General features: G+C 42.4%; 1 protein-coding gene across 1 annotated transcript in view; it reads right to left on the bottom strand.

Annotated features, from left to right (window-relative positions):
- SFMBT2 (Scm like with four mbt domains 2) overlaps window positions 1-13,257 on the bottom strand; it is a 104,870-nt gene that overhangs the window by 53,530 nt on the left and 38,083 nt on the right. Inside the window, exons 5-6 of the mRNA XM_053943881.1 lie at window positions 6,797-6,885; window positions 3,419-3,665 (exon numbers count right to left, since the gene is read on the bottom strand). Of these exons, the coding sequence (XP_053799856.1) occupies window positions 3,419-3,665; window positions 6,797-6,885 (336 nt within the window). The remainder of the gene's footprint in view (window positions 1-3,418; window positions 3,666-6,796; window positions 6,886-13,257) is intronic.

Genomic DNA, 13,257 nt, shown 5'->3' with positions numbered 1-13,257 from the left:
CGGGCACAAGTGTTAAGAAGTGCACTCTTTATCTAATTGTTCGTTGTTTTATGGTTTTGTTGCCCCACTTCTCCCTTGCTTGCAGGAATTCTGATCAGCATGAAGGGCAGGGAGGGGGACGACTCACCTTGTTTCTTTCTTTTTTGGTTTAATTTACAGGGAAATACTCAACACAATGTGATTTTGCCCCATGCTGCAGCCAGCCTGTTATTTAAAATCTGAGTTCACAAAAACTGTGCTTGATGCTTCCCTGCTGGAAACAGACCCTCATTTTCTATTGTGATGCCAGTGAAGCACAGGAAAGATGAAGATTTTGGGCAACTCTGGCCAGGTTTTGGGCAACTCTGGCCAAAATCAGTGAAAACAAGCAGCAACTCCTCTAGGAACTGTCAACAAAATTCAACATACAGAGGCAACTCCAGCGGTTTCAAGGGCCAGCAAGGAATATCACATGCACAGTTAATTAGTGGCATCTCACTTATTCTGGCAAGTGTATGGACACTAAATTGCATGGTTAAAAGAGCATAAAGCATTTTATTTAAGTGCCAGGGCTCCAGGTAATTGAACAAAGTGTACTGTGTCAATTTGTATTAGGGTTCACAAGTAGTGAGCAATTAAAATGACTGGCAATTTGTCTTTAAATAGAAAGTAGCATAAAACGGGATGATCTCGTCCTGCATAAACAGCTGAGCTCAGGCCATCAGTGGCTCTGTGTCAAGCAGCCTGTGCCAATTTGCACTAGCAAGGAGGCTTATTTCAGACTCAGATACACATCTGAAGGGAAAAATAAGCTATAACCCCTTTGCTTCAGTTAAGTGTGCCTGTGACATATACAGAGTCCGTTTGAAGAGGACAGCTGGGATGCTGTTTGATAGAATCACTGAATGGTTTGGGTTGGAAGGGACCTTAAAACTCATCCAGTTCCAAGCCCCAGAGGACCCTCTTTCACATTAAGTTGGTGTTAGGATGTGGATGGCTTCAGGAAAGAGACCCCTCCATCCCAAATATTGTTTGGGTCCATGGGATCTCCTTTATCTGAGATGCTGTGCATCCTGAAAGACTGACCTGGAAGTGAAACCTGGCAGGTGCCAGAGGTGGGTCAACAGGGAAAAATCACACCCCAGACACAGAGGGAAATAAAGCTCACGGTGGGTATGTAGCATCCAAGTTGAGGGCAGGCAAAGCACTGTCACAAGCTGCAGAAGTGATGTATAAAAAACACCCTTGTTTGATAGCAAGGGGACACACAGCCTGATTTGGGAGCAGCTGCATGTCCTCAGCATCTCTTCAGAGGAGATTCATAACAGCCTTGATACACAGTCTAAGGCTGCTCCCTTTACCAATCAAGGAGTCGCCTTAACTGGCTTCAGATGTTCAAAGTTTAGGACAACCAGGTGTGTGTTCATTGGTTTCAACCCCCGTGAGTGAAAAAAAAATAGGCTTAAAAAGATGTCATGTCATCTTACCTACGTTAGGTGTGTCTTAGCACCCTCTTTTCCCTACCAAATATAAAGGAACTTCTCACACAGAACTGTCTTTTGATGCCTGCACCATGGCAGGTGAATCTAATCCCCGATGTGCAAAAAAAAAAGGTACTGCCCACAGAATCTCTGCTTTCTAAGAAGGTCCACACTAGGTCTTTCACACAACAGACATTTTCCTAGTCCAAATGCTCTTCCCTAAAGAAGTCACATGGGGATGTACCCCTGACACAGTCTCCAGGCCTCAGGTCCTTAGGAAACTTCATTTTTTGAGTTTGTGTTTTAAAAGCCTCACCCCTGAATTTCTTTAGAGCTCTCTGCTGCCAGCATCTCGTCCTCACAACTCACTACTGCTTCCCTGACTGCTCCAAGATTCCTTTTGCAGAGCTTTAATTTGAAGCAGATCCCATAAGACCAGCCACTTGGGTTTTTTTCTGTCTTCTTACTCTCAGTTAATATCTCATACACTTCATTAATTCATTATGCCTCCTGGACACGCTGGATGGTGGGACGAGAAGATCTTAAAGGTTTTTTCCCAACCTTGACGATTCTGTGACTCCATGTTAGGTGGACATCAAACGACCAGGAGTGGAACAACCAACATTCCTGCCTCCAGAAACTCCTCAGATTTCCACTCCTGACTGGCTACTCCCTGCAGTGCTGAGCCTGACAGCTGGGTCAGAAGGGGGAATCAATGGAAGACCCCAGGAGCAGTGATCAGGAGAGGATTTGGGCAAAAACAGAGGAGTGCAGACCTGAAGGGTGTTTTCTCAGTAAACTCCTACAAGGCTCAACTTTAAGAGATATAAAGTAATGAAGTCAAAATAATTTAAGTCAAAATAAGTCAGGAAGAAGATCTGGGCATTGAGTCCACTAATAACAATGTTGACTAAAAAGTGAATGGCCAGAGAAATGAAAGGCGAGGAAACAGCAATCAGACGAAAACAGGTAAGAACAAGAGACAGAAATTTTAAAAGTTAAATCAAGGAGAGGGGAGAAGAAAAGTAAACAACTCCAGCAAATAAAGAGTCCAGTAACAAGTTCAGAGAAAGACAACTGAAAAAAATGAAAAGAAAGGCATGAGGAGAGGGGAATCCACAGAGGAGGATGTACAACTGGATAAAAGGAGAAAAGAGTAGAAAGCAAATGGGATGAACAAAGAGGAAGCACAAATCTCCTCTGGGCCATTTCTATAATCACCAAACCTATACAGGCCAAGAGGGTTGAGAGATGGTCAATGAAAAAGTTGTTTCTCTGTAACACAAAGACTCTGTAAAATAACAGTGGGTGATATTCATGCTCTCCAGCATTCACATCTAATTTAAAAGTGATGGGGAACATTGATTCCTACCTACCAGTGAAGAAAAACACACACTTCCAAAAAGCACTCAAGGCCCAAGTCTCAGACAAACTTGTGAACACGAGAATTGAACATATTGGGGTCAACTCTCCTCATTGGGCGTGAGGGACAGAAGCCACATCAGAAACACCTTCCCAGAGGAGGGGAACTTAATACTCATGGAAAAACTTACACCCACAGCACAAAGAAAATGAGGCACAGAGCCGGACACGTTGTTAACCTACACAGGAGAAGGTGGATCAAGCTGTGATCCCAGACTGGCTTAACTGCAGCCCCAATCCCTTTCCATCCGAGCTGGTTTGAACACTGAACTCAACCCTAAAGAGCTTCCTGTCCAAACTGTAATCTCTTGTTTCATACAGTCTGACAGACTTGCAAAGACTTCAACTGAATTTATTTAATAAACAACACAGTTCAGCTGACCCACTCTGACCCAAATTAGGTGGATTTCACCTTCCATCTGTGCCACAGCCAGAAACTACTGACAAAGCAATGTGAATGCTAGAAAAGAACAAAGTATCTCAAAACATCAGTGAACATCCACGAAGGGAGACAATATTTCAAGGAGGCTCTTTACCTGCAGGTGGGTCCATTCTGTATTTATTCTCTTGACACCAACCGACTGGTCGAAGTCTGCAATCCAAGTAAAACAACCACTGGTCATAGGATTCAGTCTCCTCCAATCCCACATAGCGAAGGCGTAATCTTCCTCCAACATTTTCAACCACACTAACTATCCAGTACTGAAAGGGATTCTGGGAATCCTGCAGCTCTATTAAGGAATCAACTGTAATGAGGTCTACAGGGTTTTTTCCTCGCAGAGGCTGTTTGAATAGAAGCAAAACTCCTTATTTTAAACTTTATTTGAAGACTTCTCAAGGAAACAGATGACAGCAGAAGATTATTTTTGTTTTTCACACCATCATCCAAGCGATCAGCAAACAGTCTGTTCTTCTTCTATTTTACCCAATGTCTTCCAAGTGCAAATTCAGAAGTAAAACAGAAAACAACAGTTGTGCTAATTTCTCAACCGACATCATCAACAACAACAACAAAAAAAGAATAACAAAAGGTGGAACAGCTTGTAAGGCACATCCATTTAGGATGCTCCTGAACTACTCAAAGCCCAGTTGTATTGAAGGATTTTAAACAAATTCTCATTGATTGCAGCTGATAAGAACCAACCACAGGACTGGACCCTAATATTTACCTAAAAGGTGACTACTTTGTGTTTGACCCAGAAATTTCACTCTGGGTACTGATCTCTTTCACCAAAGATAGCTTTATCTTATTCCTACTGGCATGGAGAGCAAATTATCCCCCCCAGCCATGGATGCAGGAGTCTCTGGGGGTTATTCCAAAGCTCAAAGCGCACAGCAGGTTTGGATCCAAGCCCAAGGCACACAGGATTTGTTGGGTCAAGCCACCATGCCCAAAAAATCCCAGTGACTGGGGTTATTTGCTTCCACATGGTTATTTTCTGGGATCCCAGTTTTGCAGCCATTTACATGTGTGTAACTTTCCACCTGCAAGCACAGGCATTAAAAAACCACGAGATGCTCTGCAGAACAACCCTTTTGGGGCTCAGTGTTTTTGTTTTGTGAGTGTGAGCATCTCTGTGTTCTCAAGCTTTAACAAAACGGTTAGATTTCTTATTTGTTATTAAATACAAGTTTGAATTCTTATGCAATGTCTCCATTCAGGGGTTTTAAGAGCAGCATTAAAATGACCCCAAGACTTGGAAGGATTGGTCCCCAAAGGAGATGCTAAGCAAAAGCAAAATACATTAAAAACAAAGACTTTTTTTTTCCTGTATGTTTGTCCCACTTTTTCTTAATTAAACCATATAAACATCTCACATTACTTTTTAAAATATTAATTCTGTAAATCAAGAGTCAGTCCAGGATGGTTCTTTCTAACAGTGGCTACAAAACAAAACAAGGAGAAAGCCTTGTTTTTCAAAAAGTTATTTTTCCTACTGAATATTGAAAATATTGAAATTTTGAGATGCAATCGATTTTCATACATCTCTCTTAATCCAAAAAAACAGGCAATAGCATGAGAATATAGTAAAAAAAAGCAATTAAAATTAACAAAAAGCTTATCACATGTACAATTTTAAACAAATTTATGATTAATAGATATTTCTCAGAACAATATATTTGCAAAAATAAGCTACTTTTCTACCGTGCAAGCTGCAAGCATCTGTATAATCTCTTCAAATATTATTTCATGGCAAAATGCAGTGTCAGAATTTAATAATACAACAGAAATCCACTTTAAGGTGGATTTTTTCCCCTCTCATACAACTGCTCGCAACAAAATAGTCTTTAATATGAAACGATGGTGTAATGATTTAACTTATTATAATAAATCCCTGGCTGTATCAAAGTGAATATTGCTTCCCTGATTTGTGTGCTGAATTTTAAGCCAATGGGCTGTCACTTACCCCATGAGAACTGAATGGCTAGGATTAATAATCGCCTTGCATGAAACATTAACATTTACCGTAATGCAAGAACCCTTCACACGCAAAAAAACAAGATTTAAAAAGTAGCACTACATATTGATTGAACAGTCTAACAACAATCTGCAGCACTCATGAACAGCAAATCTGTCAACAGGGGCCAACATACATTGCACGACACAGACAGCCCTGAGCACATGAAACACCAGGAAAGGGTCAGAAACTGTTTCAAGCCAACACAGCGTTTTCTCTCTCTGCTTTTCTGCCTCTCTTCCCTGCCTGCACAAAGGGGAGGTTTGGCACACACCAGAGATGGGGGTTGGACACCACCAGAATTCTGCATATGCCACCTGGGAGTAGTCCAGGAATGGGGATGCAGCAGGCCTGAGGATGTGGATTATCTGGGGGCTGCAAGGCTGTTCTTCCCTCACACTGGGCAGGGGGGGAAACCCTAATGGTACAATATTAATTCTCCCTGCCAGGTCCATTCATACTGCTTGGGCATGTGGAAAAAGGATGCAGCTGCGGATGGTGGAAGTGACCAGGGACAAAATGATCAAAAACAGTGCTTGGATGCACACAGGCTTCCCACGAGCCAACATGAGCACTTTCACCAATTCCTCTATGCCCCTGCTCTCAGGTTAAACACAGAGGGACAAAGAATGAGGGGCTCCTGCAGGATCATCTGTCTCCTCTCCAAATGTCCCCACATGAGAGCAGGGCAGGCCCTGATGCAAAAGCTGCCCGTGGTTTCAAGGTGAGGCTGTGGGCTTTTTGTCCAGGATGTCAAGGCACACTGAGGCTGTCCCAGGTGCAAGCCACTCCATGGATTTGCTGCACAGACTGGGCTCTTGGCCAAATGGGTGCATCTAAAAAATTAATCCTTCTGCTCTTCTGAGGCCACTTCACCCAACAACTTCCCTGCTAAATGTGACTGCTGGATTAGGTGGAGGGAATGTCCTTGAGGGAGCACTTCCCATGTAAAGATAAACCTGACACTGCTCCCCACAACCTACTAAACCCCATCTCCAACCTGTGCCACAGAGTCACAGAATGGTTTGGGTTGGAAGGGACCTTAGAGATCATCTAGTTCCAACCCCCTGCCATGGGCCGGGACACCTTCCACTAGACCAGACTGCTCCAAGCCCCATCCGACCTGGCTTTGAACACTTCCAGGGATGGGGCAGAGATGGACTGGCAGCTCAGGTCACCAGTTTGATGGATCTAATGGGGCACTGAAGCGCTGAGCTCTCCGTTCTGCGGATCCCCTCCACGCTCTCCTTCCCCCACCAGGCCTTTTTTGAGCACCCAACTTTCCAAAGAACTAAAAGGCAAAACAAACTCCCCGTGACTGGGTGAGAAGCAGAGCCAGCAGAGTCCAGGCACTGCTGCCATGGATTTTGGGGCAGGGCTGGGTCAGGTCCCAGGGCTGGCACACAGACACTGCAAGCACACAGCGAGGAGGAGGAACTGCAATCTAATACATACACCTTCCAGCAAATTCGCTGGGGCCGTCCTGGCGCCGGTCAGATCCTGGATGAGAAACTCTGTCCAGTCCATGTATTTCTCCTTGATTGCTGGGGAAGGGAAGAGAAGAAATGCTTAGCACAGCAGGCTGCAGAGACTTGCCACATGTGTGTCACACAGTGGACCCGGTGTTATTTATTAAGAAGGAATTCTTCATTATTAGAGGCATGAGGCACTGGCACAGGTTGCCCACAGAAGCTGTGGCTGCACCATCCTTGGAAGTGTCCAAGGCCAGGTTGGATGGGGCTTGGAGAAACCTGGGATAGTGGAAGGTGTCCCTGCCCCTGAGATGATCTTTCATGTTCCTTCCAACCCAAACCATCCTGTGACTGAGTCATTTTAGAAACATCTCCTCGGGATTTACCAGCTCTAAAGTTTTGGATGCAACTGCAACTCAGACAAGGAAAAAAGCTGGTTTGTTGTCCAGTTCTTTGGGCAACCTGTGCACACAGTTAAATCCCAAAAAAAGGGAAGGTGTTGCTCCACTGTAGCCACTGACAGTGATTTACAACACCGTGGCTTATCATCCCCATCTCTCCCACTCAGAATTGGCCACTGCTTGTGTAACCACTCGTTTCCTGCTTATCACCTGGGCTCAGATGTGATTTATAAAGTCTCTCTGTATGTTCACTAATGACCTCTGGGAAAAAAAGAAGCTGTGCAAACTTTCAATTCCTTGACAGGAGACCAGAAACTCCAGGTGCTTTTCCAATGAAGTAGAAAAATCAACCCTGAGAACATCATGTATCAGCTGCTGAGTCAATACACTAGCAAGAAGAAAGACTTAAAGCCTTTCCCTTATCAGGAACTTCTGTTTCATTTAGGAAAAAAAATTAATAATTTCTGAGGTAAACACTGTGAACCAGTGTTAATTTAGGACATGTATGCAGTTTTATAAGATTTGAACTGAAATATATAAATTTTGCCTCTAGGATTCACATTCCAGGTCAGTTCTTGTTTAAATCAGTGGACACATGAAAGCAGTAATTCAGCATATCTCAGCTTGACAGACAGAGATGCCTCTTCAAATGCACTGTGCAGCTGCAATCAAAAATCCAGAAATTCAACTTTAATCCTACCTGCCTGTAAATGAGAATTAAATTACATCTGAAACTTTGTTTTCTCTCCAAATTTATCTTACTTATGTGTGAGAGAATCATCAGGAATGCAGTTATGTTGCTAACTTAGAAACACCTACAGAAGGGAAAAATCACAAGCATTTGAAAATGTAAACATTTCCTCTGAATAAACAACTAGATAAGTCGTTTAAAGACCATCACCCCATGGTAATCCACAGGACTGAGCATGGATAAAGACACAAGCCATAGTGCACCTTACCTCAACCTTATTTCTGAGCTGTGCTCCTTCCCCAAAAGCCAGTCCTCCCAGCTTGAGCTATATATTCCATTTAGATATCTAAATTACTTTAAATGTGCATTTAAATGTACTTAAAATTATCAAACCTTGCACTGCTGGACTTGAGCCTCCATAAAGTAGTGTCTGAACTTGCCTGGAACCATTCTAAGTCTTTTGCAGCATCCATTTTGCATGATTTCCAGAAGATTTATGACCTTTGCATTATTTAAGATGAAAGAACAGCCTGAGAAGAAAAGGTTTAGATATGGACACTTTCTCTCTCAACGCTCCTGCTGTGTACACCTCATCAGTTCCTGTCCACCTGCCTCAGGATAAAGAAAACAAGCTGAAATTTGGCATCAGGGAGAGGACAGTAATTGTGGTAATGAATGAGGCTGGAGTCCCTCTAGCTCAGACTTCTGCCTCTCCCTGAGAACAGCACTGGGTGCAGCACAGAAAGGTGCAAGTTGAACACAATTCTGGCTCGTTCCCACAAAGTTGTCAGCCAAATTTCTGAATGCCAGAGCTTCACTACCAAGGAATGACAAATGTGATAAAAAGCACACACTTTGAACTTTCAAAGCTGGCAGGAGTGGGGGGGAGAGAGATGGGGGGAGAATAGGATTTTCAAAGTTGACAACAGATTAACAGATTTCAGGGGCTTCCACTTCCAGATGCCCAACTGGAGATGTCATAACGATGCCTGATTCACAGATCTGGCTGTCTATCAGTCAGTCTCCCAGCGCCTTTCAGAGAGGAAAAAAAAAAAAAAAAAGATCCCCTGTCCCTTTTGAAAGACTTGCACCTCACAGTTTGACATCTAAATAAGCTCCTCTCCTCATTCAGATCTGGATTAGAGGCTTCCCAAGTCCAAAAGTCACAAGGTGACCCCTGTTTTCAGACTAAACAGGCTCAGCTGAAAAAAAAAAAAAAAACTGAGCTATTCTCAGTTTCTAGGTGGTTTCAGAACCATCCTTCCCATACAAATCTAATTTCTAGGGTTTTCCTTTATTATGCTTTTGTGGCATAGATGAAACGACTCTGGAAACCTCTGAGAGACAAGAAATGGCACTGGAAGTTGTAGGAACAGGGATTTGTAGCTTCCTCTGTGCCTACAGAGCACAATCAGCCTTCTCAGTATTACAGTTCAAGTCACCACAGTGCAAATATTAATTTTTAGTAGTAATGAAGTGAATCTGAATGATCACGATATCTCCAAAAGCCTTTGAGGACCGAGCAAAATGTTAAACAAATATATTCAAACCAAGGAAAATCTGCTGGGTAAATGAGAATAGCTGTCAGTGCAATGCATGGGTGCCCAACCTGAGCATCCCTCTCAGAAATGCTGGTCCTCTCTGGCGTATCAGACTCCTTCAGCACCTGGGGACTGAAGCAGTGAACTTTCCATCACTATTTCCCATTTTTCCTCATTAGCTACAGGAAAAGGCTCTGCTGAACCTCTCCTACTGCTGGATGGGCTTGGAGAACTCTGTTTTTTGGCTTTTTTTTTTAGCTGGCTGGCCAGCTGGTGGGAAGGGAAGGTGGCCAGGCTAAAGAATCCTGCTCCATGGTGACCTAAACTCCAGTAGTATTCCTGTTTTCAACACATTTTCCCTGCCTTCAATTAATTCAGTGAGTCAGGAGTGGTCCATGGGCTTCATACACCTGAAAAAGATCCCACATTTCCCTCCCAAAATCCTGAGGAGCAGCTGTAGGGATACACCAGTTCCCAGACTCAGTGATGGGCTGGTGAAGGGTGAGCCACTTCCAAAAGACCTCAGTGAAATTATCCACACTTGCAAAAGTAAAAACAAACAGGTCCCTGCAGCTCACTGCCTCCTTCTATGAAAATATGATTATTTCAGAGATCACCTTCTAGTCTGGCAAATATTACAGCAAATTCTTGAATGAGAAAGAAAAAGGACCTTTCTAACATTAAGACTCAGGTTATAAAATTGAGTGCCCCTTCCAGAGACCTGAACTCCACCAAAAATGGATCATATCCAATATCCCTCAAATTCTTCCCACTTTTCTCTATTCAATTCACCTTGCCCACAACACCTCTGGCTCCCATTCCTCCCTCCCCTTCTGACCCACTGCCATTTCCTCACTTTTACTCCTTGGTCTCATTTTCCTAAGCTGCATCTTGAGACTCCAGGCTGCAGCTGGACCTGGCATCACCTGAGGAGCAGGGGCTGCTGCCAGCTGGTCACTGGCTGATGTGCAAAGCCCCATTAGTATTTATCATCAGGTTTTCCCCATCAGCTGCTCAAGCCCAGCCCTTTCCCCTTGCTCTGTGCCTGCTGACCATGGAAAACCATTCCAAGTGCAGCTGGAAATGCTGGAGCAATGCACACCCCATCCCCTCCAATCCCCCTGAACACGTGCCCCAGAGCCAGGACAGCAGCTTCTTTCCCTGTAACCCTGTAAATCTCTGTGCCCTGCCTCAGCCTCAGCACATAATGGGTTCAGATTTATCTGCCTCTCTAGAGAAATAAGAGATTAAAAGCACATTCGCAGTCCCATGACAGCACTGAGGCACAGGCACTCCATTCAATGAATATGAGATACTATTATCACATTAGCAACTCTTGGGATTTTATCTCGTTTTCTAGAAGTTGCTGTTTTGCTCAGAGACACTCCTCTCAGGTTTACATGGAAATTCTCATTTTCCTTTTTTTTTTTCCCCCTCAAGAACAGGACACTGCAAAGTGCAGGAAAAACCTTGAAATCTGAAAGACCATCAAGACAATGGGAAGAACGCGGTTGGTTTTTTATTTTTCTTGACTGCTTTTTTCCCCCCAAGGCACCCACTTGACTGGCAAGAACAAAATTCAGGGATCTGAACTGCTGCATTTGGTAAAATAAAGGAATGGTAGCATAAATAACTTACAGGCATACAGCACCTAAAAATAAGCTACTCCTTGGAAACACCTCAGCATGCCCCATGGATACATGTGCCCAACAGGCAGTAATAGCAAATTATGCTCATTTTTGTCCATACCTAAAAAAAAACAACAACCAAAACCCAAAAAAATGCTCTTCACGTTGGGTTTTTTTTTTGTTTTTTTAATAACCCAGGATCACCAGCAACCTGTCGACACCTCTACTGGAAACCCACCCCTGGAACCCATCAACCTCTAAACAGCAGAGTTTTAATTTTCTCATATGTGAAGAACAGCATCTTAAACAGTTTAAGATCTTTCAGATTAATCTGCTAAGTGACAACACTCTCAGTGTGGAAACTATTTTTATCATTAAAAATTTAACTCTTTCCTAGGACTGGAACGAACAAAAATAGTTAACAAGGGGAATTATAGCTGGGCAGGACTCAGGCAATTCTTCTCCCTCTACTGTGAAATAAACTAAAATACCAGAATCTCATTAAAAGATTAATTTTCAGGATGTTCAAAATTTAATACAGATACACAAATTAGATATACATACATACATACATACATACATACATACATATATATATATATATATATATATATATATACTAGATATAAAAATAAGATATACATTTAAAATACATTAAAGTGAAGTTGCTGGTGCCAGAAACAAATGCCCAGAGCCTGGAGAGAAGATCCCAGATCAGCAGGAGAACACCTGAAGGACAACACAAGGGAATTCCAGCCACTCCATCCAGCAGGGATGGGTGACATTATAGTGGAGATCTGCTACAGGTCACCCAGCCAGCAAAACTAAGGCTGGAGCATCCAAAGTCTACTGGAAGTGCCTCTATCCATGGCAGGGAGGTGGAAAAAGATGATCTTTAAGGTTCCTTCCAACCCAAACCATTCTGTAACGCTGTGACAAGATATGCAGTTTTTTAAAAGCTAAACAGCATATTGCAAAACTATAGAAAGCTTACAATATTGACATTTTCTTTTAATTTTTAAGTTGTCACACATTCAATGCAATATTTATAAGTTACAAAAATATTAACACATAAATGTTGTAACTATGTTATAGAGGTCTAAATGATGGAGTTGAAATGAGATGTCTTTATATCAAAATAACATAGAATGCTGAAACAATTTGTTTAGACTTCACTCATCAAAACAATTTGTCAAAACTGACATGTTCTCACAAAATATTTCCATTTTGATAAAACAGCATTTTGACAGGAAACGGTTGAATCCCCACATTTTCATTCGTCTTGCTGAACTATTTACATCCCAGTGAACCAGACTGGATGTGAAAACAGGATGGGGGTTGAGTGCTGTCCCCAAGTAAAGGCTCAGGCTGTTTCTGAACCCTCCCCAAGACCTTCAGGGCTGGGAACTTCTCCACTGCACACCCTACAAAGCCAGATCCCCTAGTAAGAATTTCCAAATTAAATTAAGTAAAACCTACACTAAAAAAAAAAAAATACTTAGTTAATGACATTTTTAATAAAAATGACTATTTGCTTTGAATTCTTTTGTGGGCTCCCTGAAAAAAAGCCAAATGGGGCTAAAGACATCTTCAAACAGTTTCTTACTTCAAACTTCAAACAGTCTTCTGTTCTCACAGCAACAGAGTTCTGTGGTTTGAACTGGATCACAAAATAATGCAAATTCAGTCCAGAAAAGAAAAGAAAGTGCATCAAAAGCTGTTGATCTGATTTCCTTGTGGTGCAGCCACCAATATCATGAGACCCCAATTTCAGAGCTCAGGCACTGCCTTCTACACACCTGTCTTATATAAGGTATTCAAGGAAAATATTATATAGAGAGGATTTTCATGGAAACCAGAAACCATAAGCAGCTGTCCATCAAAGAATGCAGGTGCTCAAAAGACACTTCTGGACCAGCAGTACTCTGTGGTCCCATTCATGTGAATTTACCACAGGCTCATGAAGAGATGCTGGAAGCAAGTGTGAAGTCTGTAGGAGAGTGTGTAACTCCTGTATTCTGTGAGTAGATGATCCTTTAAGCTGTTGACTGATCTGCTTGCTGTTAATTATCCCACTTTTGAAAAAATAAAATGGAGTAAGTGCAAACTTCAAATTAATGTTTAGCCCATGTGAGTTACTTAATTTAATTAGAATATTCTGCATGTTTTTAATATTTTCTTCA

This window comes from Vidua chalybeata, chromosome 5 (genome assembly GCF_026979565.1).
Source record: "Vidua chalybeata isolate OUT-0048 chromosome 5, bVidCha1 merged haplotype, whole genome shotgun sequence".
Taxonomy (NCBI): domain Eukaryota; kingdom Metazoa; phylum Chordata; class Aves; order Passeriformes; family Viduidae; genus Vidua; species Vidua chalybeata.
The sequence above is the reverse complement of the archived record's forward strand: the minus strand, read 5'-3'. Positions and strand labels throughout refer to the sequence as shown.